This window comes from Juglans regia, chromosome 4 (assembly GCF_001411555.2).
Source record: "Juglans regia cultivar Chandler chromosome 4, Walnut 2.0, whole genome shotgun sequence".
Taxonomy (NCBI): Eukaryota; Viridiplantae; Streptophyta; class Magnoliopsida; order Fagales; family Juglandaceae; genus Juglans; species Juglans regia.
In genome coordinates this window covers 3,275,891-3,302,949 of record NC_049904.1, presented here as the reverse complement: position 1 = coordinate 3,302,949, position 27,059 = coordinate 3,275,891, and the positions used below count along the sequence as shown (strand labels likewise).

General features: G+C 37.5%; 1 protein-coding gene and 1 pseudogene across 1 annotated transcript; one reads left to right on the top strand and one right to left on the bottom strand.

The window, feature by feature from the left end:
* The first annotated feature begins 752 nt into the window (after positions 1-752).
* On the top strand, positions 753-21,488 carry LOC109006746 (annotated as a pseudogene).
* Positions 21,489-21,928: 440 nt separating this feature from the next.
* On the bottom strand, positions 21,929-24,949 carry LOC109006805 (uncharacterized protein At5g02240-like). The gene is made up of 6 exons (XM_018986200.2): positions 24,532-24,949; positions 24,149-24,420; positions 23,859-23,895; positions 23,429-23,588; positions 22,383-22,506; positions 21,929-22,228 (listed from the first exon to the last, which is right to left on the bottom strand). Exons 1-6 carry the CDS (start codon positions 24,827-24,829, stop codon positions 22,109-22,111), a joined length of 1,011 nt encoding a protein of 336 aa, XP_018841745.1. The 5' UTR covers positions 24,830-24,949; the 3' UTR covers positions 21,929-22,108.
* Positions 24,950-27,059: the final 2,110 nt, after the last annotated feature.

The window sequence follows — 27,059 nt, the reverse complement described above, 5'->3', positions numbered from 1 at the left end:
TCTTTTGTGAAATATCCATGTTAGATTGCCGAGTTGCATGTAATGACTCCCCTTGAGATGACCGATGACTTATATGCATTAGCATGTGGTCCAGATCTAGTAATCACATTATATTTCTGCTGTATAATGAATGAAATTCAGTTTCACACAAAAGTGCTTGAAAGGCATCGCCGCACCCAAAATAACGGGCTTGTTGTTCATGGTGACGATCAAGGTTTGCCTGTTGACTTTTACAGTGTGTTGGAAGATATTATAAAATTACGTTACATGGGTTGGCGTAAGATATACTTGTTTAAATGTCATTGGTGGGAAATTGGAAACACAAGAAGGGGGATACATGTTGGGAATCACTTCACGAGTGTGAATACTTCTAGGCAATGGTACAAAAATGAGCATTTCACCTTAGCATGCCAAGCATTGCAAGTGTTTTACATAAAGGACTCGAGTTTGGGGGGAAGTTGGCAAGCCGTACACAAGATAGCAAATAGGAATGTTTACAACATTCGCTATAAGACCTCAGAGGAACATGAGGATGATGATGATGAATTCTCTGATGTTGCTGTAGAAGACGATGATGACACTTATCTTAGCAACTATGGTTTAGTTGATGAAACTAACCCAGCCATGGTCAATCCACTGACCCGAGTCGATGAAGAGCACTCGACTGTTGATATGTCAACCATTGCATGGGAGGTGCCGTCCAGAGAAAGTGACGATGAGGTGATGACCTAGAGTATAACGAAGATTTGAGGATGGAGAACGTAGATGATGGGGAGGACGATGATAGTGAAGCAACACGTCATTTTGATGATTATGCAGATGATGACGATGGTATATCTGTTCATATATGTTCATTATGAGTTCTCTAATTATATATAATGTTTATCTCATCCACAAAGCTATTTAGTTAAAAAAATATAGCTGCCATCTTGCATCGACCATACATGCAAACTGGAAATGTGGATTTGACAAATAGACATACTATTTTCTTAATAGAAATGTATATTCCTACATGCATTTCCATTAATTAATGTTTAGTCATGGTTTATATAGCTCTCTGACTTGGTGCAAATTAATTATATTTGCAGAAAGCTCGTGTTAGTTGCTTTGACGGATTGGACGAATCTGAATGAGCCACTGCATCAATGTTGACTATTGTCATGTCTAGTGCTTCCCCATTATGGTGTAATATTACAATCATGTGGCATAGATATTAGTGTTTCCACAAGCTTCATAAAACTGACACCAAAACTGCATTCACCCGCATATATTTTTTTACATGCGCCTGTGGATTATATTTTTGTTCATGTTGTCCAGCATGCTTAGAATTTCTAATGATTTATCCAATATATAACATTAGAAAAAAGATCACAATTGGTGAGTAGATTTGGCTAGCTGGGGGAGTATATAGTGATGATTGGGTCATGATAAAATTACTTGTGATTTTTCAATGGATGTGAGAAATCTGCCAAAATTAAAGTGATGATTGGGTCGTGATAAAATTGCATTTTACAGCCTCTATGAATGTGAGAAATCTGCCAAAATTAAAGTGATGATTGAGTTATGATAAAATTACTTGTGACAACCTCAAAGTGTTGAATCTACTAGTTTTGTTCTTCTTTTGCCTTATTATCATGCCCAAACAATGATGATATGCACTGATAATATCATAAGCAGTAATCAAAGTGGATCCTCCTCAACTTGTATATCTCTGAATGAAAAACTCCTACAATTATAAAGACTAAATCTATTCACATGGAATCTATTATATATATATATATACATGCTTTTTTTTAGTGCAAATATTATATGGTACAACATGAATCAGAAAAAGTTTAAAATATAAGAATAATAATTTCTGTGCATTTATAACTTAAATATATGTCCAAAAAAATCCATGACCATAAGGTTTTAGAAGATAAAAAGTTTCAAAAAAAATTTGGTGCAATTATAAGTCCATAAAACCACTAGAACCAAATCTATCCAAATAATCTTAGAAATATCTCCACATGAATCCACAAGCCACACGGACAAGTCCCCATATAAATAAAAGGCGGGATTTTAAGAATAGGGAAATGTGAACTGGCAGGATATCTGATTGTACGATGGTTACATTAGTAGCTCTTGGTTACAGTGTTGAATTTACTAGTATTCTTCCTCTTTTGCCTTGTAATTATGCCCAAACAATCATGATATGCACTGGCAATATTATAAGCAGTAAGTAGTCAAAGTGGGTCCCCTTCAGCTTGTACATCTCTGAACGAAAAACTCCCACAATTATAAAGACCAAATCTATTCACATGCAATCTATTATATATATATATATATAGCAACATACTTTTATTTAGTGGGCCAACAATATTATATGGTACAACACTCACAAGAAAAAGTTTAAAATATAAGAATAACAATTTTCGTGCATTTATAACAGGTTTTAGAACTAAAAAAGTTTTATAAAAAATCGCTGCAATTATAAATCCATGAACCACTAGAACCAAATATCTCCAAACAATCTTAGAAACATCTCCACATGAATCTACAAGTCACACGTATAAGTCCCCATAGAAGTAAAATGCGGGATTTCAAGAATGGGGAATTGTAAAGTGGCTGGATCTCTGATGGTACAGTTGTTACATCAGTAGCAACTTACTTTAGATATTCCAGAGGGTTGATGAAAGTGTTAGAGAACAACAGGGGATTGTACACTCAACCCAACCCTTTCTGGAGTTGAAGTGGAGCATCTAATTTGTTCTTCATCCACTGTGAGCAGAGGCAGTTTCAAAGGAAGGAAAAGGTAGGTTTTTTTTTTTACTCAGTCTCATCTTATTTCCTTGCATATTTTAGAGCGTTTAATCCATGGTATTTATGTGTGTTTTAACCTCATAAAAATCAATACTTTCATGAGGAATGTGATGAGTGTGAAAACATGTGAATGTTTACCTCTGGGTAACAAAAACTTAGGGACTATTGTTGTGGGTTTGACAGTCAGCGACATATTTAGAATATTGTTGTTGTTGGAGACAGTAGTAGCCCAGATATTTTCAGCTTGTTTGTTTGCTTCAGCTTGAAGAAGGCTCATGTGATGTTCAACGTCAAAACCATAATTTGTACCTTGTTTGGAATAAATATCTCAGCTATCTCACTTTCATAACAATGTTCACCAGCTAACTTTACTCCCAATGCAAGGGTTTTATTTTATTATATCATTAAATTTGATTATACCAGATTTTCTAATACTTTTGTTTGGATTCTGATTTTTTCAAATATATGTGCTGTTATTCCCTTGTTATTTTAATATTTGTACATTTCATATAAAGTGTTGAATCATATTCATCTTAAAAATCTAACCTAAGGGAGTATCATATCATATTCCTCTTACCGTTTCATTACATAGATCAATAAGTTGCATCGTGTGACGTTCCAGCCACTTGATCAATAAGTTGTTGTGTAAGGCATACTATGGTTTATTTGTACTAAGGTTGTTTTGTTTGATTATTAACTTGATAAGTTTTTGATATTACAGCAATGGTGACATCTATAACTCGAGGACGGAGAGGACTACTCCGACCCCGACATCCACTCTGACCTCGATGTCCACTGATAATATCAAGCCCTATTGATGAAGCTCCAGCTGCACTACCTCCAACAAGGAGCCTAATAGATGAGGCCGAGGATCCCCAAGTTGATGAGTCACCTCAAGCAGTACCTGAAGTGGGCCAACAAGAGTCGAACGATGTACAAAATGATGGAAATCAGGGAGATATTATCACAGGTGTGGTAATTAAATACATGATGTTATATTGTTTTCAGCTTGTCAATTTAATGGTTAGGGGATAGTATTCTTCTTGTGCATATCCATAACTTAATTACTAACTTCTTATTATAGTTACACCTATAAAAAAAGAGGCCAAGGGCTTGCGAAGGGGACAACATTTGAAAAGTTACGTAAGTTGGGTAAGATTCCTTTAATTATAAATGATGGGCAAAGGGGTCCATCGTGCGATAATGCCGCTATCTTCAGTAGTCGAGTGAGCTAGATAATGAAAGTACCTGCAGAAATGTGGCATGCAAATTGGAGTGATGTAGACAAGGAGAAGCACAAGCTCATCAATCGTGTTAGAGTAGGGGAATATACCCATATTTTGAACTTTATTCACTACATAATTTTATTTTTTATTGTGATAAACCATATGTGATTCAGATTTTGGTTTTGCAGGCAGATTTTGTGTTAGACTGGACGAAAGAAAGCCACCGTGAAGCTGTGATAATGGCTCTCGCCGATAAATACAATGCATACCACTACGAACTACACAAGTACTACCTCAAATATGCATCGCATGAGGAGGCACTATTCGGTGGGATTCCCTTGGTAGAGAAACCTGTTTGGGAATGGTTATGTGAAAGGTGGGCCAACGGGCCATTCATGGTACTTGTGACTAGTATTGATTTTGGAATTATCATGGTCATGCCATGGTGAGGGCTTTTATTTAATTGATATGTCTTTGATGATAACTTTGATGTTCTATTAATGGCGTGGAACAACCATGCACAGGAGCATATTGAGTTAATAAAAAATATCAACTCCTTGTTGTTTAAATATGTAAGTTGATTTAATACCGCCTCATAGTACATAAGAACCAAGACATGGTTATGTTTACATGGTATATTTGTTCCCAAATGTTTGTAGAAGCTAATAAGCAACAAGGCATAAGGCCCCACAAGGTACTTGGAGTGTTTTGTAGTTTGACTTGGATTATTCAAGTATACCAAAATGATTACTATGTCAGTTTACATGACCATTTGACTTGAGTCTAACGAGATGACAAAAGGGGTTGTCATCAACCTCCCTGAAGTAAGAGACACGTAATTAGTATTACTAATTACCACTTCTCTTTGTTTTAATCTTTGGAAGTTATGATTTGGTTGGCGTGTTAGACTATGCTTCAAAGCTGCTATCCAGATTTTCTGAACCAGATTTTTTTACTGTTATAGCATCCCATATCCAATCATTATTTGCTGTATAAGTGTTCTATGCCCAAAAGTGTTGGTGCATGACTCTATTTATCTTGTTTCCCAATGTTTCAGGAGCAGTCTCAAAGAAATACTACTAATAGGAAAAGACAAAATGTGAAACATACCGATGAGAGAAAATCATTTGTTAGAATTATGGAAGAGAAGGTAAGACATGTAGTGTGCAATATTATATGGTTGGTTTTAATCAAAGTGGAGTTTGATAGTTACATTTTACACATATTTCTGTGAAGAGTGAGGAGGCACCGAATATGATTGCTTTTTATAAAGAAACACATTGGTTTAGGCAGAAGGGAAAATTCATAAATGCAGGAAGTAAACATAATTATGTGTGTTTGTTTTAAAAAAATTTATCTTTTTTAGTTTCAGCCCAAATTTTAATGGACTATGCATGACTAACAAAAGATGTTCAATTTTTGGCTTGATGATATTCAGAATCTTATGGTAGAGAGGTTGAATGAGATGGAGTCTGAGGAGGATGTTGATGTCGATGTTGCTACTGCGTCAGTTTTCAAAGAGGTCTTAGGATTCAAATCTAGATATGCACAAGGGATGAGACACTCTATGATTCCAGAGCCATCTCCTTCGCTACAAAAAAATAAAAATAAAAAAATAAGGCATTTGTGCAATTGGCGGAGGAAAATGAAAGAAACAAGACTTATTCAGACATTTATAAGACTAAACTAGAATCACTTTTGGCTGATATGACTGCTTTGAAAGAATAATTTTTTGCGCATGACAAACAACTGAACATGATAGCATCACAGTTGGAGTCAAGTAGGGAGTCTCAAGAAGAGACTCAGGGAGATGCTTAGGCATCTCTAGACTTGGAAAGCTTTTTGGAGTGTGGGGCTTCTGTGTTTTGTATTCCCCCCATGCACATGACAGTGTGTCAAATGTACATAAATTTTGATGTTCCCTGTGGGAAGTGTAGGGGGTGTTATATTGAGGGAAAAGTGGCAGGTGGTTGTATAGCATATATTTTGTGTTGGGAATATATAACTTGGTATCACCATGGAAGTCTTTTACAATACTTTGGTGCTGGTATAGTGCAGGTAATGGTGTTTGTAATGATGTGAGTTATCTTCTCCTATACAATTCCTCACCTGATTTGTGAAAGTTGATTTAATTCTTTAGCTGAGTCCAGTTGGGTCAAACTTACAGATTTTTTTGGTGCAGGGATATACTAGGATGCATGTAGGTAGCTGTTTTCAACAAGGGTTCCAACATGGATAAAAATAACTTGATAGAACTACACAATGTCGTACCAGATGGAGAAAATTGGCAACCACCAACAGAAGTGAAAAATATAATTGGATAGGAGTAAGTTATCGGTATTCTCAATGTTACTTTGAGCTAAACTTTCCCCAGTTGCGGTTTATAGTTCATATAGTTGGGCGGTAATGCATATAAGTGATTGTAAAAATAGTTTGTTTATAATATAAATAGGTGAGTAATGACTGATGTATACCACCACTTGAACTGAGAAATTAATAAAACAGATTGATGTTGGTTATGTAACTGGCATAGCTATCCTCTAACTTTGATGCCACATACTATATATAAAGTGTAAACAACCAAGTGTTTGTTAAGGATTGGTTTTGCATCAAATCTAAAGGATCTGTTAAGGTGCACATTGTGGTCCATGTTTATTTATGCCTTAAAACATAATGGAGTGATGGTTGGACTTATGAGAACTTTGACTTGATAGTATATTATCTTGTTTAAACACATGGTCTGAAAAGCTACAAATGAGAATATTGATATTGAGCGATATTTTTTGGTAGTGGACTCTATTGTACAAAGATATTTCTCATTATTTTATATAGGGCTTGAGCTACCCAACACTTTTCAGGGCCTAAAAGATAATTTTTCTTCAACACCATGCAGATTCGGTTGACATAGTATTAAATATTACTTCAAAACCTTTCAGCCATATACTTGTTATTTTATTTTAAGTTTGCTGGAAGATCTTGACCCCCTCATCGTGAGTTTGTCTATGGCTGTAAATGACCAGTAGTATAAGTTATAGATTTATGCCATGAAATATGTGGATACAAACATTTTAAGCAACAATAACAGTATGTAAGCCTATTATTACTGAGGCACACCTTGCTTTCATGGGCTAACATCTTTATGCTTTATTTTCAGGACTTTATCAGCCCTCTTATGTGTGGATGAATAGGATATTTGGTGGTCATTTAGACAAATCAAAAGTTGCTGAAGTACATCACAAATTCAATCTTCAGTTGTGTTTAATTTGGAGTAAAGTTGTAGTATCATATATGCATACTGATGACCCTCATGTCATTCCCACCCATGACAAACTTAATCATGTATTTACAAGGCCTTAACTGAACAATGGTCCTTATTGGAATTTGTTAATACATATTGATATCTAATTATGTTAGTCCTGTGAGTGTTTATTGCAGTATGTTACATAACTAGGTGAATTTGATACTTAGGTGATCGCATAATTTGAGTATTTGCATAGATTATTATTGTCTAGAATATTGTTTGCAAAATAGATTTTATCGTGTGTGTGTATATATATATATATATATATAGGTGATCTTCAGTGAAAATGCAAAGCTTGATTGCATTGATATAAGAATATGAAAAAAATATTGATTGGCTAAAAATTTGTGAGAAATGTCACAAATCTAGGCTATTGTTTATGCACAATAATAGTAAAAAAAAAAAAAAAAAAATTCTCACAAGCTATTGTTTGTACGTAAAAAAATTGTAGCTAAATTCAACCCACGAAAGTGTCATACCCACGAAAGTGTCTATGGTAAAAGGATAAATAGGTAGGAAATGCAGTAAATTATTTCCTAATAAATTCATGGTAATTAATTATTACCGACGGATCAACTAGTTTGTGGGAAAAACTATTTCAATTTTATGAAAAACTATTCCCTACAGGATGTAATCATGGAAAATACGGTATTTCCTACGGAAGCCTCTGTGGGGATAAGTTTGGTCATACTTTTACTGACCAACCAAGCTGGTGGGAGATTGGTTTTTCCCACCACATAATCTCGTGGGTAATACTAATACCCACGAAAAAAACCCATTTTTCCATGGAATGGATTGAATTTGAACATGCTAATTGCGGTGAGCCATTTGGATTTTGCCTCGAGATGTATCGTGGGAAAATGTATTTATTGGCCACGACTTAAACCTTTCGTGGGATATAACACTTTTTCCGGCGAATTTTATCCCACGAGCTTCCCACGACAAAATTTTGTGGGAATAGAGCTTTTCCCACAAAATGTCTGCTTTTTGTCACAAAAATCCTCAAAATCTGTATTTTTTATAGTGATAATTGTGTAAAGTGTTGTAAAATATATTGTGTGTAAATCATTTTTCTTTGTACAATTGCTTTCAATTTTCAAACAAATGAAAATGACTTGAAAAGGGCGAGCCATAAGGATTTTCAAATTCACCAACCTAATTCAGTAATTCCTAGTGAAAAGTTGGAGGAGAATATTACATAAAAGTTAGCTTGCATTACTTGATGTTACTTTTAATGACTAAGCATTCTAATGATGTTTGTCTCCCCGGATTCTACGCATCCTAACTTTTTTTTTTTTTCATAAATATATATAATTTTAATTGTACACCAGTAACTACCCCCAAGAGATTCAAGATCAATGCAAAATTCTTACATTTTTCTAATTAAAAAAATGGAAACAATACAATAGGAAAAATGCTTCTTGCTTCCTTTAAAACCTTCAAATTGGTAAATCCTAGATTCTTTTATTTTCAGCCAGTCAAATTCGTAATAAAGTTTCACACTAATAATTGATTGTGCTATTCTCATTGCCCAAAAAGTCTTCCCAATTTGAAACTTTAAATTCTACCCAGTTGCTAGTATTTATGTTAACGAGATAAAATGGACCCACATGAGTGGAAAGGCTTCCACGTGGTGGACATGGCAACTCAAATGAACAGTAGTGGATCACCCATTACACGAACGAACAGATCCAAAGTGTGGCCGGTAAAATGTACACCAAGTTACCGGTTAGTACAGTTACTTGCAGTTACGAGAGTCAAAGTTTATAAATCGCTGGGGGGGTGTTTAAGGCTTAAGCACAGAGGTTCGTTGGTTTTCTAGGGTTTTTTTTGGATGATCAGACATAACCCAGACTAATCGGTGAGAATGATATTATAGTATCACCGAACGGTGTTTCAGACAGGAAAAAAATTATTGCTTTTCCTGTTGGTGGAAATGTAGTTCTGTTTTTCAGGCATAGAAGTTTCGTTCACATGGAAAACTTTTATGATCTGTCTTGAATTCCTTCATCAAGATAGGACCCAGATCGTTTTCTTGTTATTCTTACAATTTCTTCTTTAAATTTTACCAATTTTCCATTTTCTTTGGGGACTTGTCACTTGGTATTAGTTTTTGTTACTGTTTTAGTTCCCTCTGGTTTGTTTTCTGAAATTGTTAAAATCCTTGTATTTTTGGGCATTTTTTAATGAAAGAATCATGCTTTAAATGCTTCTCTGAGATTGTTCATTTCCGGTAGTTTTTTGTGTCATTGAAGGTTCTAAGGATTCTGTCAGGGTTCGAACTTCAAAGTTCAAGTTTTTTTGTTTTGTTTTGCTTTTTGCTTTTCTGTTTCTTCTTCTTCTTCTTCTTCTTCATTTTTAAAATATTTATTATGATTTTTATTTCTATTCGGATTTACAGAGACTGAAGGGTGTATATATCTTAGGCTCAGGTGAGCGTAAATTGTCCCCAACCAGGGGGTGAATGAAATGAGGGTTACTTAAATACCCATTTAAATGTAAGTTTTTTTGTCTGCTTCAAATGGACGGTTACTCTTTTTTAGCTTAAGAGATCTTTTTTCTTTTGTTTGATATTCAAGTGCGATATTAAGTTTTTGTTGGGTCCTCCCTCCTATTCTATGATGCAATGTCTCTGGCTATTTGTTTCGACCTTGCTTGGATCGTCATCCATAGATGGTGATAGTTTAGACAAATTTTAAAATCTACTACTTTTTTTTTTTGTTGCAAATGTTAATTTATTCTGGGACTCGGATGTGCGAAGTTTAAATGATTTTTTCTAATCCATTGGCTAGTGAGGATTTCAAATGAAATCTGGATGTAGAACAACTTTCACACGGGCAAGATGATTTTGCATTATGTATCGTGCCCAAGATTGTGGCATTTTATTGTGATTTTTTTAACTTTAATGGTTCGTAATGCCCTTTCTCAAGTAGTATGTTTTGAACCTCATGAGTTATCTGGCTCGCAAGACATATTCGATATAAAAAACTTGATCATCTTTAATACGGTAAAAGAAATCATATCATTGCTCTGATGGTTTGACAGGATCTTATTCTGGCTTTCTGCAACCTTAGAAAGCTGGCCATTTTTATTTAATGAGGAGGTTAGACTATGGTTTCACTGGCTACCAGATTCCTGTGGTTCCTCGAGCTTCAAGATCATCTAGGGTAAACAAATGCTACCATTCCAAGGTTCTCTATTGGCCTATTTTTGCTTGGTTCCTGATTGTATAAACCTTTTTAATCCCTGGTTTTAGGGAAGGGGACGAATCAGAAAGAAATGTGAGGATAATCAGATACGAGGATTTGGAATTTTATCTAGTGTAGTCGGCAATTTATCGCAGGGGAGTGAAAGCTCGGTCCCAACCAATGCTACTTGTGTACAGGATTTGCATCACATTGTTTATGCTAACTGTAATAGAGAGAGAGAGAGGCTGAAGGTAGATCATTGAAGGAAGACTCCTGTCAGCGGGGAAATTGTGAAGAGAAATTCTTTGCCTTCTTGCCTGGTTTGCAGGGACACCATAAAAGCTACAAATTGAATGAATTTTGCCATTGTCGGAACGAACTTATTCTTGAGGTTGGTTCTACATCAGGTGCCTATGACCAATCAGAGATGATAGTTTTTGCTGAGAAGCTGGCTACTGTTAACAGCAGAAATAATTGTGGATCTTGCTCAAACAGTGTAATTGGTGACTCACCTTGTTTTGGGGAATTCTTCAAAGATAACGTTGGAGGTGTGCTTGAAGGGAAATTAGGAGATAAATCATATACAAGTATAAGCGAAAAAGATGGAATTATTCCCATTACAGGCAGTTCAGAGGATTTGATCGAACTGGACAGGGAACCTCATGCCCTGCTTGGTTCAGAAAGTGATGTAAAGACGTCTTTGTTGGACTGCAAAATCATGTTCCTTGTCCTAAGCATTATGATAATGTGAAAGTAATTAGTAGAGATGATGACGAAAACGCAGTTCTGTGCACTCAACACAGCACCATATCGAAGTCCTATACGCCAACAACAGGTATTTGAGAGAGAAGAACAAAGAAACTCTCTGCTTCTAGACACTGGATAGAAGCTAAAAAATTGAAAGATAGGGGGTAATTTTAGAATTTGTTATTTGCATTATGTTTTAGCCTAGTGGATTGTGCATCGTTATTATGAATGTAAATTAGGTCTTATTATACAGTTTGTCCCACGTATGATACAATTAATAATAGGTTTTTTTTTCGTTGTATGCAAGGTTGAAGACGCATTCCATTTTTGTGCATGTCTTAGTACAGTGAACTGACTTGTAGTTTCATGTCTAGTTAGTGGTACCTTTCACTTCTGGGTTGATTTCTTCAGATGGGCAAATGAAGCCAATGTACTGCAATGGGACAAATCTTCATATGGATGAAAGATCACAGAATATCTATCCTTTCAAGAAGAGGAAATTCTTCACACCATGCACATCTGATGGAGGAGATAATCACTCCACAGGTGAAACAAAGCATCCATGCAAATTTTCCTTTTTGTGATTTTCTGTTTGTATTTATGCTTTAGGCTTTCGGGTTATATTCAGTTTTGGCTGAATGGTCCTAGCTCTTACATGCAGTAATGGTAGGAAAGCCTGTCATGTAATGAACTGGAAGATCTGCTTCCAGTTGAGAGGCTCTTATGCATTTATTTTTGTTATTCAGTGAAGCTTAGCATAAAATCTTTCAAGGTCCTAGAACTCTTCATTGAGATTCCTGCAACTGCAACCGTTGGTTCACTGAAGGTTTGGAATGTTGCCTGATTTCTTTGTGATTACTTATATGCCTCAGTACTTCTATACTATCGTTATTATCATTATTATTGTTATTATTGTTATTATTATTTCAAAGATGCATGCAAACTTCAGGATATGGTCACACATTTAATAAGTGCTTACACTTCGCTAGGTGTCAAGGTACTCATTTGGGGAATGGTAGATTCAGGATATGTTTTTTATAAATTTTGTAGTCAGCATTGGAGGATTATTACCTTGTAGTTGTGGATAGACATGTTGCTCTTTTTTTTTTTAGTGCCTGATTGTGGTAAACAAGCTGGCTATGGATGTTTTGTTGAGCTCAGGTTGCTCGTGTATTAACAATGTCGCATACCGGGATGAAGATCAGATGATACTTGCATCATCTAAATAACAATAATAACTTCCAATAGTTGAACAACTGGTGCTTTGATTTCTTTTACATTTTTATCGTACTTTATTGCAAGTGGCATTTTGTGTAACACTTGGGAAGGAGAAAAAGTTCCAATTAAGTCTCATCACCTATTTGATTGTCTGTGGTATCTGGTATTTGTTTTTTCTTTCTTAGAGGACAGTTATGGAGGCAGTGACTACTATACTTGGAAACGGACTGCATGTTGGCATCCTGCTTCAGGGAAAGAAGGTCAAAGATGACAACAAAACCCTACTTCAGACTGGGATATCTCAAGATCGAAAGTGTCATAGTTTGGGTTTTATATTGGAGCCCAAGCATGCACAAATCACCCCACCTGCATGCACGGAAGACCAATCTTGGCTACCTGGTTGCACACCTCAGGACTTATCCAGGTATGTACCAACTTTTAGTTTCTGTGCTCTTGAGCTATCTTTTATGTGTTCCAAGTTTGTGAATTAACAAATTTATCTTGTCTAATTGTATTAGTAAATTCTATTCTCAGGCATTCTGCACTGTTGTCACTACAACCTGGTATATCTTGTCTCCCAAAATCCTCTGTTGTTGAATTTGGGTAGATATCCTGAAAATAGTTCCCTCTCTTGCTGATAATTCAACTGCCACTGACATGCCAGAGACCCAGTCAATGGTTGCAGTTCCATCGATCGGTATGGAGGCATTGGCTGTGGTTCCCTTTTGTAGGAAATCAAATCCTGAATTTGTACAGAGGTGAATCAGGAGACCGTTCTCTGCTTCAGAAGTAGAAGCACTGGTTCAGGCAGTTGAAAAACTTGGAATTGGAAGGTACGTTTGATGATTACCTAGTTGCTTTAGTCCAGAATTTGAATGCCTTTGTATGGAGTATAACCAGTTGACTTGGGTTGCAGGTGGCGTGATGTTAAATTGCGTGCTTTTGACAGTGAAAAGCATCGCACTTATGTTGATTTGAAGGTCAGTGATTTGAGGTTCCTAGACTTGCAGATGAGTGCCTCGATTGATCGTTGCACCACTTCTTGTTGTCTGGTATTTCTTTTTTGTAGATGTTTAAAGAGTGTGACCGTGTCTAAATATTTGATGGTGCTATCCCCTGAACTTCCCCAACCCACCCCCTGTTGCCCACCTGCTACTTCCTATTTATTTTCGGGTTGTTTCCCACAATCTATTTAGTTTTTGTCAAATTCTCTGCTATAGTCAAGGCTTCATTGAGTTGAGCAGTTGCACTGTTGCTGAGCTACCTACAAGGTTTTAATTATATCATTGTACCCTCTGGATATAGTTTAGGATTGAAATGGCTTAGAGTTAGGTTGGTCTAGATTGACTATATGTTGTACATCAGCGGATTTATTGCATATTGTTGTCTTTACAATATGAGGGTATAACAATGCAGGATAAATGGAAGACATTGGTGCGCACAGCAAGAATCTCCCCTCAGTAGAGGAGGGGAGAACCTGTTCCGTAGGAGCTTTTAGACAGGGTCCTAGCTGCCCATGCCTACTGGTCCGCAGCATTAGACAAGGCAACAGGTTAAAACAGCTGTCCGAGGGCTTGCCTTCTTGGGAAACACAAGGATTAGGCAGAAAAGGGTTTGAGTTAGATCTCTTGTTATTCTTCATTGCCATGTAAATGATTGATTATGTCTTCTTGCAAAGGGATTGGTGATCTGTACATGATTTGTTAAAAAAATGGCAGCGTGCTGAAGAGAAGTCACCAAATCCACTCTCGCTCTCTAGGATGTTGAAAGTTGGTGACATCTTGCTGCAATTGTGTCGTAGGTTTTTTAAATGTTGTCATTCTCTATTGTATGTAGAATTGTTGATCAGCAGGAATGGTATACTGTTTGCGTCCATGTCTATCTGAAAGGAGCTGTATTTTTACAAATCAATATTTCCTGAAGTCTAGCTTGTTTTGTTGCGCATACAGACCAGGATTTAACCCTGAACCTAAGGTCACAATACAACTTCATTCGATTGTTTTAAAGACAAGTTTACAGGATGCAATGTGGAATGTCTTAAAAAAGCTTGAGCATGTCTTCAAACACCAATTAGTTTTAAGTGGATTAATAGCTCATAATATTACAATTGGTATCGGAACGAAGGAATCATAGATTTGAGCAGGAGGAAATGCACCCAAACTTTTGACTGCTACAAAATTTTTCAATTTCTTCCGTTTTGTCATTCTTGGTATCAAATTGGGGGAAAATCACCCATTACTCCGTTAGGTGGGGGTTTTGAGCACTCGCATCCGATCTGTATACCTCACTTTTCTCCAAATTATAAGAAAACATGTAAGGAAGACGTCCATTCCACCCTTCCATTGGATCCCCAAATAGGGGGAGCTACTGTACATCCCCAAAGTCATTGTTTGTGGTTCTTGGTGCTTTGTAATTCCCGCGTTCAACCCTCTACTACGCCGTAGTAGCTATTGACTCTCTCGTGCCATACTTGCTATCGACGAAAACCCCTCTAATTTCACTACGATAGGTAAGTAGTGCCATTGACACGCACAAAGTCACACTCACACCGACACTCTCGAGCATCTCATGGAAATGATTTGAGATAAATGCTATCTCAAATTTGTCCTTGGGCTCACCATCTTGAGCATCTTAGTGTTCCATTGTTGGTTCTTGTGCTTAAAAAAAAAAAAAAAAAAACCAACATGATTCTCGTGCCTGTTCTCTGTCTGTGCTTCCCTAGGGTTTCTACAACTGAGATTTTGTTAGACATTTCGAACATCCTTGTTCCATCAGCTCAGTTGGTTTTTTATTCGACAACTTCTTTGATTTATAGAATGGGTAAATTTGCATTATTTTCATTTTCTTTATAGATTTAGTGACAGTTGTGTTCTCTGCCTTGGGTTTGTGCTACGTTCTTTTGGGATTTGTTAATTAATGTTTAGTGCTGTTGGATCTATGGTTCTTGTTGTTCATTGGTTTATTTGCTTTGTTGTTGACTTATAGCTTTGTCCTTTGTAGCGATTGGTATTGATATGCACGGGTTGTTGTTGGGGCTGTATGTGTAATGTAATTAGGCTATGATGATGGTTTTCATTGAATCTTGGAAGTGTAATTTGTACAAGTGTTGTGAATGGGCTTGATTGATATGGCAAGGTAACCTGGTTGGCTATCTTTATTGTGAAAGTTTCACAAAGGCAATCGAGGTTAAATGTTTTGTAGCCATTCGAGCTTATGCTCCTTTCCTATGTCTCAAAAAAACCATTATGAGTCCCATGGAAAAATATTAATAGATGTCGTTGTTATGTGCAAAAAAACCATTCTAGGGTGCATTAGTTTGTTATCTTACTTCTTGTGCTATGATATATTCATGCATAACATCCTCAAATCTTGTATACATAAAAGCCCTTATTGCTGAATGGTATAACTTGTTCTTGTACTTAGGCTTGTTGTTCAGTTTTGTTGGTTGGATTTGTTTGTTATTTTTGTTGTTATGCAGTGATTTATCCATGCTGGTTCATCCTCAAATCTTGATTATTTTTAAAAGCCCCCCTTCCTTAATAGCATAACTTGTTCTTGTACTAATTTCATGTTGTTTTTCTTTGTTGGTTGGATTAGTTTGTTATTTTACATGTTTTGTTGTGATATTTCATCTCGTTTAACATTTTTGTTGTTCTACTATGATTTAGGCAGGCTGTTTAGGTTTTTTGGTTGGATTTGTTTGGTTTTTTTGCTATTATTCTATGATTTATCCATGCTGTATTTGTTTGTTTATTTGATTTGTTTATTATTGTTGGTTCATTTTCCTTCTGTATCCTCCTCAGTTGTGATGATAACAAAGTTGAGTGAGGCCAATGGAACATTGGCACATCCTCCATGGCAAGGTAACCTGGATAACCAATCAATACTGCAACAGATTGTTGCAACCATTGAGGATGTTGTCACTTCCTATAAGTTACCATTCCTTTCCTGAGCTGGTTTGCAAAATGTTATCCCTATTGCTTTTGAGTTTCTAATATTTCTACCAACTGTTGTGTATTTATAATTTGTTAGAGATAGACTCACAAGATCATGAACATATGTTCTTCATGAGCCCCTTCAATGAGGACCCTAACACTGACCCTACTTGAGTCAAACTAAACACTCCCCAGTGATGGTGGAAGAGTCTCCACCTCCACCCTAATTATAGGTTATTTTCGTAAAAAAAATTATCAAGGGGTGCGAGCTTCATCCAAGAAGAAGACAAATTACTCGTCTTCACATGGTTGAATACTAGCGTAGATGTCATCTTAAGAACCAATAAAAAAACATGCCCAAATTTGGGAGAAAATTAGTTTATACGTCAATTAGTATAAACAAAGTACAACGGACCTGAGCGTTGGATCCTTAATATATCGGTGATCGGCGATTCAAAAAATGACAAATAAATATTGTGCGAAACCTAAGTCGAAGGGTTGAATCAAGATGGCATGATTGAACAAGACAAGGTATAAGTTCTAATAGTTTCAATCTCTTGTACTTACTATTTTATTTAATTTTTTGCTCGACTTTGCTAATTATTTACTGTTTGGTTCTATTTTTTCAAGTTAGATGAAGCGAAGATTATGTACCAATCACTAGAGAAAAACAGCTTTTTGTTTGAGCATTATTGGCACATGTTGAAAAACCAATGAAAATGGATTGCAAGTTTCTCAAAGGAAGGTCTAAAGTGAAGGTCGATGACTCCTTCGACCTCGACTCGTACCTCTGCTAACATGTTTGTAGATTCAGTAAATGACACCGAGACAAAGCATATTGTTGATAATGATGTTGTTGACTTGGAAAAACTAATGAGAAGGAAAGCAGAGAAAGCAAATATTATCATTAGATTTCGGACAAAATCATAATCTTGATTTTATTTATCCGTTACAAATAAGATATTGTTGGAAAAGACAAATTTTTATAAAGAAAATGTATTATTTTTAAAATCGTAATAATTTCAAAACCTGCAAAGAAAAATCAGATTTATGTTTAAAATATTAGCTAGAAGGTGATAGTTCAAAACATAAGGAAATAGACAAAATAATGAGTAGTTAAGATTGTAAATGAAAGTGAGAGAAACAAATAATAAAGAAAAAATTGAGAAATATTATTTTGATAGAATACTGGAATGATAGGGAATGAGATTTATAAATTTTTTGAAAAATGAGTAAAATTTAGGAGAATTTTAGAAATGATGTCTTTTAACCAAAATTTACGAAAATTTATAAGAAATGAAATGTGGATGCTCTTACACTTGAGTCACCAAGAATCTCATCACCATAAGGAGAAGAGTCGCTTTAACAAAAACAAAAATAAAATAAGACTTGTGCGAAATTATCACCAATCAAGACCCCCGGCTCCTCGGCAACATTGGTTAAACATTTTTGCATTCCAAAAAAAAAAAAAAAAAATCCATGGTCTATACATTTTTGCATTCCACAGATACCCTCATCTACCATGAGTTATGTATCTCCACATCCATGGAGGGTGATTCTCCTCGAGGCGCATCCTCGGAGACCTCCCTGGCATCGTACAACAACCGAGAGCAAAGACAACAATCATAATTTAACTTTTTTTAAGATTATCAAGACCATCTTGTATGACAAGTTGACCATGAGAATCTCAAGATAATTCTTGAATATAAAAATATTCATATTAATAGGCTATAAATATAGTCCACAAGAGAATAAAAAGCCACCTATACAAAGAGAGAAGAGATAAAGAGACAATACTTTTCACGGAGAAGACATAAATTTGATCCGACACAAATACGAGAATTGACCAAAGTTGACAAAGGCATGGGCATAAAGTAAAAATAGCAAGTGGACAAAAGGCAGGTGATACAACAAAAGGAGGGCATTTTTTTTTACACATTTGGAGAGTTCACTTGATAGTGTAGAAGGACATCTTCTACTTTCTTCCTCTTCTTCTCTATAATACATGGTACTCGAGAGCATGAGGGTCCAAGTGCCAAATTACATAAATATGTATTTCTCTCATTTTTATTTCCAACACCTATTATACTATTCTATTAAGGATGTAAATCTTTCCACATATTAGATTGTAAAAAAGAGTCATTCTCGATCCACGAAGTTCTAGGTCTCGACGAAGTGGTTTGAAACTCGCGATGGTGGTTTGGAGTGGCGGTACGTTGTCCATATGCACATCCATAACATTGAATAGAACATAAATGCAATAAATATAAATAGAGAATGAGACACAAATTTACGTGATTTGGCACAGAAATTACATCCATGGATCATTCGGGGTGCAAATCCACTATAATGAGAATATTTTATAGTCTTTCATTGTTTCTTGTATATCAGCATACAAATGGGATTAGAACCCCTCTAATAGAGAAGATAAAAAAGGGTGTCTCGCCATGGATGAGGTTGAAGAAGAAGCTCCCTTTGTCTTAACACAAAGTCCCCCCTTTATTTAGTCCATTTGATTCCTTTTATTGAAACTCTGTCAGTGGTAGGTGAAGAATCCGACTTTATGTCACTTTGTCCATTTTTTTATCTTCTTGTCTATTCTCTCTTTTTCTCTGACACACTGCTTTTCTTCTTGTCTTGTCCCCTTCCTCCATTTCCCACTTGTCTCCTAATGATGACCCTTTGGTGGGTTGGGTCTTGTATATCTAGGCCCGCTACGTTTATCCCTTCCAATATGCCCACAATTTTTAAGGTTGATTTTTTCAACAAGGTCGTGAGAATCTTCAAGTCAAGCAGCAATAGAGAGAGTCTGTGAAACAATATAGAAAAATAAGTGTTGAGAACTAGTCTCACAGATTTCTGTTTGTTTGCGTTAAGCAGTGAAGAATTCTGAGCGTGGAACTCGACTTAGGCGAGAGATGTACTCGACCGCGCTAGGTTCTTAGAGGGAATACTGAATAGGGTGAAACGAAGCTTTTCGGCTTAGTTTTTAACTTGCAAGGAAATGGAGAAAAATGAAGATTTTGTTGTGGCATTCTAACGATCATAATTATTTTCTCACAGATTCGTTCTCCTAGTTTCAGAAAGCAACACCAACCTCTGGCTAATAGCTATGTTATGGAGATCGGATAGGTGGGAGATGTATTCGACCGCACTAAGTGCCAGCGCAAAGCTCAGTTTTGAGAAATAGGTGGGAGATGTACTCGACCGTACTAGGTGCGAGCATGGAGCTCGGCATAGAAAGCTAGGCCAGAGATGTACTCAACCATGCTAGGTGCAATCGTGGAGCTCAGCTTAGAGAGATAGACATGATATGTACTCGACCGCGCTAGGTGCGATTAATCATGGAGCTCAGCTTAGAGAGTTAGACAGGAGATGTACTCGATTGGGCAGGGTGTGAGCGCGGAGCTTAGCTTAGAGAGCTAGACGAGAGATGTATTCCACTGCACAAAGTGCGAGCGTGGAGCTTGACTTAGAGAGATAGGCGGGAGATGTACTCGATCGCACTAGGTGTGAATGTGGAGTTTAGCTTAGAGAGTTAGGCGGGAGATGTACTTGACTGCGCTAGGTGCGAGAGCAGAGCTTGGCTTAGAGAGCTAGACAACAAATATACTCGACCGCGCTAAGTGTGAGCATGGAGCTTGAGAAGACTTGTGAATTTTGTAGTAAAGGCCTTTGAGGATGCAACCATCTGAACGTTTATCGTTAGCAAAGAGTGAGTTTTTAAATCGTTTTGGTTTTGATGTTAAAGTTTGTTTGTAGTACCTGCACCAAGTGGTCAGAGAGCCCGTTGTCTCCCTGAGTCCATCTCAGGCAGATGCCGAACCTGTCGACTCGATCCTAAAGAAAACTCACTCAAGGCTGTTGTGGAGCTTGGAGGCTCATTACCAGAGGTAACCCACTGGCGGCACTTGTGGCATAAGTGTAAGGCGTTTGCTTGAGAAGACACTACACGGAAGATGACTCGACCCTGGAGAGATGGTGAGGATCGATGGGACACATAGAAGATGTGTTCCCTCCTTTGTTCGTCAATGCAAGCGCGGAGATCCAGGTAGGAGATATGCTCGACCGCATTGGGTGGCGAGGAGAGATGAGACACTTAGGAGAGGTGTTCTTTCATTTGTTCTACAAGTGCGAGCGTAGAGCATTGACTTAACTAAACAAGCGGGAGATGTGCTCGACTGCACTGCGTTGCAAGGAGAGATGAGACATTTAGAAGAGATGTCCTCTCTTTTGTTCATCGAGCGAGCACGGAGCATCGACTTAGCTGCTTTGGCAGGAGATGTGCTCGACCACATTGAGGCGAGGAGATATGGGACACTTAGGAGAGCCGTTTCCTCCATTGTTCACCAATGCGAGCGCGGAGCATCGACTTAAGTTGCTTTGGCAGGAGATGTGCTCGATTGCATTGAGGTGAGGAGAGAGTGGACACTTAGGAGAGGTGTTCCTCTACTGTTTGCCAGTGTGAGCGCGAATTATCAACTTAGCTGCTTTGGCAGGAGACGAAGCTCGACCGTGCTGTTGCGGTAGGAGGCAAAGCTCGATCGCACTGCTGCGACACTGGGGGTTTCCACAAAAAACCAAACAAGTGAGTATAGGTGGCCTTCCAGGATGCACGACAACATGCAACATGCATCCTCCGTATGCACTATGTAGGGCGGCGAGAGACTGAGCTTGGTAGTTGGTGGTGCGCGTTGATGGCCAGTGGTGCACGTTACATGGTTGACTGTAATCTTCGTGAGGTTTTGAGAGCTTGTGGGCCGCTGGTTGTGGCCAGGTGCACGTTGCATGTCCTATGCAATATGTGGTGGAGTCAAGACTTGCTCTTTGTGAGCCTCAGGTGCATGGCGGTGCACCCACCATGTATTGTCATGATGTGAGTGTGAGGGCTATTGCCTTGGTGCAGTGCAGTGGATGGGACCACCGACCAATGCGCAAGGATGCTCTGCTTTGCGTGGCCGTGGAGTCCACTAGGTGGGCAATGAACTTGCCTTCCATGGTGATGAAGTCTACTGGGTGGGCAAGGAGCTTGATCACCGAGGGGGTGCAGTGCACTGGGCGGGCAAGGTAATGCATGTCATGGGTGGCCGAGGAATGGACCATAGCCGAGCAAGGTGGGGTTGCATGCCTCATGCCATGTGCTGATGGCCGAGGAATAGGGTGGTGAGGAGCCTCCTATGTGAAGATGGCGAGGAGCTTCTCCCTTGAGGGTGGAGAAAGGCGTGGTACATGCGACACCACACGAGATGGGGCTGGCGAGGAGAACAACACCACTTAGTGGTGAGGAACGCCGCGTGGAGGCATTGACAGAGATGCCACACAGGGGGAGGAAAGCCACACGGACCGAGGAAGGGGCTGGGGGTGTGGAGCCAACTATACGTACACCATGCGCCGTGAGGCCTGGCAACTGTACCCAGGAGAGGTTTGTTGTCCCTAACCTACCTTCCTTCTACAACTTGAACACAGACACGTATGTTTCTCATAAATCTTGTCAAATAGCTGAAAAGGATATTACTTTTAAATTATTTTATTTAATTGGTGAACAAATGATGTGTAGTGGAAGAAAAGAGTAGTAACAAGGACGCCAACTGGGGCAATTTGAATTATTTTTGAATTACATAACTATGTTTTGAAATAAAACTCCGAATGTGGGAAATATTCTCATAGACCAAACACAATGGCCGTAGAAACTCAGAAACGAGTAGCGATTTGGGAAAAGAGAGCCTTAAAATCTTTGGTCGGTGTCCCAACACCCTCAGGCTTTGAGGACAAATCAAAAGCCTTAAATTTGGCTTCCTCAAACTGTAATGCCTGTTGGAAACAAAGAAACAAACACAGAAATCTACTAAATACTAAGGTAATAAAGAGTAGGAAGAATCAAATGCAGCTTTGCAGGTAACAAAGACTGGGAAGAATCAAAGAACCCACAAATTTGCAGAAGCACAACTCAAGTAAAACAGAATACCTGAATGCACACTTCTGCCACATCTGCCCTGGAAATGGTTCTAGTTTCAGTCTTAAGAAGTTCATCATCCTTTCCAATAAGTAATTCTCGGATACCCCCTTCTTTATCTTGCAGGCCTCCAGCCCTAACCCAACCATATAAAAGGTTGTCAATGTTAATTCACAAGAGACAAGAGCACAGTTACATAGTGACAAATCTTTCAGAATTACTCTGTTAAATATATCGTGGAAGACTATCTTGTTTATTCAAGTAAAGTTCAAAGATCAAGTTTGAAGCTTAAAACTTAAATACATTTAAAAAAATTAATAATAACCAGTCCTCGATTTAAAAATAGACATTCGATTTTTAAAAGTTTCTTTTGATTCCTTGGTTTCAGGTTTAAATAAACAAAAATTCTCTCTCTGTCAACTGTCCCAATTCGAGTCGAATCACTAGCAGCTCAAGAAATTACCAAGACATGCTGACATGTGGATAAAAAGATAAAAATAGTTTAGTTTTAAAAAGGCCAAAAATACTAGGAAAACAAAAAGAAACAAGGAAAAATAGAAAAACAGAAAAACAAATCAAACAACAAATAAGTAAAAGAAAAATTAAAGCCAAAATATTTACATATAAAACAAAACATTGTATGGGATGGAACTATAAAAGTTCAAAAAATAAAAATAAAAAACAAGAACATAAATAAAAATTAAAAAAAATGAAACTACAAAAAAATAAAAATATATAAAAAGCCAGAAAATAAATAAACTAACTAACACCATTGCATGGAATGGAGGACCTCTCCACCCTTCCCTACTCTCTGTAAGGTTGGATAGGAGGGGGAACCGTTTCCCCACCCAAGTTTAACCGTTAAGGCAGAGCAAAATAGGTGACATGACACAATCTTGATTATCAGATATCAATAGAAGATCTTATTCGATAGTCAACGGTAAGTGAAGAATGTAATGTATCAACTTTGATAGTTTGATATGTAAAGTCTAAAATGTCTGTTGGTTGAAAGGGATCAAGGGTACTTTTCTCATATATGCCATAGGAAATGGTCCTACCTTATAATAGTGTATGGAATACCAGAGTCGGCCAAATACTGCTCAGCCTTCCTCTTCCATACCAATATATTGCCGTTACCCAAGCTGTTCAATGGATTATTTAAATCTGTTCCACCCATGGACCCAACCAACACAATTTGCTTCACTCCCGCAGCCTTAGCTGTCACATGGATCATATAACTCAAGTGAAACAAAAAGTGCACCAAACATAATTTATCTAAGCGAAAAGGGGAAAAATAAAGAGAAATGATAATTACAGTTGTGAGTGTACAAGCGCCGCGCAATCACTTTGAACAAAGTGAATAAATAAGAAACTCACATGAAAAAAAATTTAATTTTTAATAATGGATCACACTCTTTTTCAAAACAACTGTACGATGCTTGAAAACTCCACGACTATACCTAGCATTACTTGAAAAGAAATGCTCACCAGCATCTATTTGATTTTTCTGCCCAATCCAATCAACCTAAGAAGCAAAATTCCAAAAAAAGCTTCATGTAAATGGTGAAGTTTAGTCATATAATCTCCTAACATGACTTACATATAACTTTAATTTTTTTTTAAATAAAGGGTTAGAGAGTATGTAGACTGTCTGATATGGTCCAAGATTGCCACTTTTGTTTTATTTAATCAGAAAATGGATATTCTAAGCAGAAGGAAAGTTGTATAAAAACATAAAGCTGTCCAAAGATCAGGAAATAAAATGCAGAAGTAATTACCTGTTCAGGATAAGCTCCATCTTCAAAATAGAATTCAGGACGTTCACCTTTGGTTGGATCAAACCCAGGTTTCATCTTGGGCACAGCGCTTGTGAGGATTACGAGTGCATAAATACCTTGGATTGCAGGAACTATGGTGCTGCCATCCCTTATATCCCCAACAAAAACATCATCTGCTCCACCTATTTTTCCCTTGCTCTCCTCTGTTCGAACTAGACCTCTGGCAACATACTGCCCCGACCTCTCCTTCAATTTCTTATAAACTATTTGTCCTGCAAGAGCCAAATTACCAATAAAAGAAAAACCATTTCACTTCGATACTCTTCCTTCAGAAAAGCAAACAGAAAACCATAGAAGAATAGAGAAATAAATGGAAGGGGCACCTGTTCTGCCACCAGCCCCGGTGACCAGGACCGTGCTTGGAACCGAATCCGCCATTGCTGCCGATACCACTCCAACTCCTCTAGTTCCTCTTCTCTGAAGAAATGGGTAACCAGAAGCATTGAAATTAAGAAGGGAGAGCGGCCTCGAAGTTTCTGGAACCCGCAGTGATAGTGAACTGTGTTTATTATGACATGAACGGGACCTTAACGAGAATGGAGTTGCGGTGGTTGTGGGGAAGCCCAGTGGGACCCGTGTAGCGATGGCCATTGAGAAAAGACTAGTAGGATTGACTGCCATCCATGCGGCCGACGGTGAGATAGTCGGAGGCTTTAAAGTGTACTTCCCTCACCGAGCTTTGTGTGTAAACGGGGTTCCTTCTGTTCGAAGTATCTTATCCTACTACTGGTCTACTACCTTATCTACGCTGTGTTCAGTATTTACTGTTCATGAAAAAGGTACGTGACGTCACGCTCTGTCCCACTGAACAAAGTGTTGCTCTTCTTCCTTATGGGCTGACCAACATTCCGAGTTGGCTTTGATCAGTTGGGCTTGTATCTGGATTTGCAAGTTGGGTAATTTGGGCAAGGATCTATTGGAAGATAGGCCTCTCATGGTGGGCTTGACGATGTGGGCTGTATTCTGCTAAATTTATTAATGGCCCAGTAGGAGATTGGATCTGTTGGAAGATTTTGCTAGCTAGGACCGATGCTGAACTCCGTCAGTCGATCTGTCTCCTTCCGCGTACGATTCATGAATCATAATCAAAACTCAAATAAATGTTATTTAGTTCTTTGGTTCTAAGGTAAACCGACAATTTTGGAATTTGAAGTAGTTTTATGTATAAGTCTCAATTGTGTCATGAACGTCGAAAAAACAACTGTAGATTCAGGCCAACGGTCGACTTAGTTGACTGTGGAGTCAAAATGTGGTGTTTAGTTTTAATAATACGGTGCGTTTAGTGTGTTAGATGATATGTATGAAAGTAATAAAACGGTATGTTTTGTGTAAGCATAAAACATTGCGTTGTATGTGTTGGGATATAAAAAAGAAGAGTCAGTGCAATGTTCATTATCTAGGAAGTGTTTGTGAATACACTAGAGGTTGGATTTGCCTCGAATAAGATCCTTGTTGCTTAGAGAACTCAATCAAGAATTTTTCTTGACTCATTCTCGTTTCTATGTCTTCTCCTTTCTATGTACCCTCCTAACAGTTGGTATTAAAAAGGACGATCCTCTCATGGCAGAAGGGACACGGTCGACAACTTTGAAGGCCCATCAAGACAACAACCAATGCCAGCAAGAAGCCATCCAGATCCAACTTTATGGCTAGCAACAAACTATCCAAATGCTTACTGACAGGTTAGATTATATGCATGACATGATTCGTACTTTAATTGAGCATCATCAAGTTCTTCCTTTTGGGGAGGGCACTCAGGATCAAAGAGTAGTGTTTCAAGAGGAAAGGCCTCTCTTGCCTAGAGAAGTTAATTTGAATTTTCTCCATTTTGAGTTCCACCAGACTACCCCCAATCAGAGGTTGTTAATGGCCTTGTATCATATAGAGGATAAGGCTCTGATTTGATATCACGATGCAGTAGATGGGGGCATTTTTCTGGTTGGGATTTCTTTGTCAAGGCTTTACTATCAAGATTTGGACATACAGCCTATGACGATCTCATGGAAGCCTTGGCAAGGCTTAAACAGACATTCACAGGATGTGGGACCGGTGCAAAACCTTGCACATATGGTTAATTATGTTGATTAATCAGATAAGTCAGTTAATCCAAATAAGTAGGATTAGTCAATATACCAGAAATATTTCTTAGTCATGCATGTTATAAGCATATTTATGAACAATCATGATTTTAAATTCTTAGTACGAAATATTTTATGAAAAATTTTATTTTAAGTAGGTTTATGTTATGATGAGTTTCTTATTGAGTCATCGACTCATTTTAGTTGTTTTATATTTCTTTTACCACTTAGGTGAGGATGATAAATACGAGCAGGCGGCCCAGGCTTAGAAAGAGCAGTTTGATTTAATTCTAGGATTTTTGGTTAATTTTATTCAGACTTCGATTATATTTTTAAAACATGTTTTATTTAATAATTATTTTTATAAATTAAATATTTATTTTGTTATAAAAATCTCTTGCCGGGCTATTTTTATGAAAATACGTCACATCCTTAACTTGCTGGAAAGGGGAGTTACAAGTTGGATCTGCGAACTTCATCTAGAATACACCCAGTTTTTCACATTTCTTGTCACAAAAAGAAAGTTGGGAAACATATAGTTCATTTACCCACTTTGCCACCAGTTGATTGTGCGGGGACTATTAAGCCAAAAACTGAATTAATTTTGGGAATGAGAATGAAGAAGTTGAACACTTAGGCCAGAACAAAGGTTTTGTCTTCGTTTGATTCCTAAATCCATATCAACTCATCATTATAACCTTTTCAAATTTCAATACAAAATATAATAAACAATTCAACTTTTTCAAATTTCAAAATAATAATAATATTAAAAA

Excerpts from the sequence above, each read along its gene's own strand:
- LOC109006805 (XM_018986200.2), bottom strand. The coding sequence starts at position 24,829 with ATGGCAGTCAATCCTACTAGTCTTTTCTCAATGGCCATCGCTACACGG. Across the intron at positions 23,896-24,148 it reads ATGGAGCTTATCCTGAACAG|GTTGATTGGATTGGGCAGAA; the intron begins GTAATTACTTCT and ends TTTGCTTCTTAG. Across the intron at positions 22,507-23,428 it reads ATTCCATACACTATTATAAG|GGCTGGAGGCCTGCAAGATA; the intron begins GTAGGACCATTT and ends TGGTTGGGTTAG.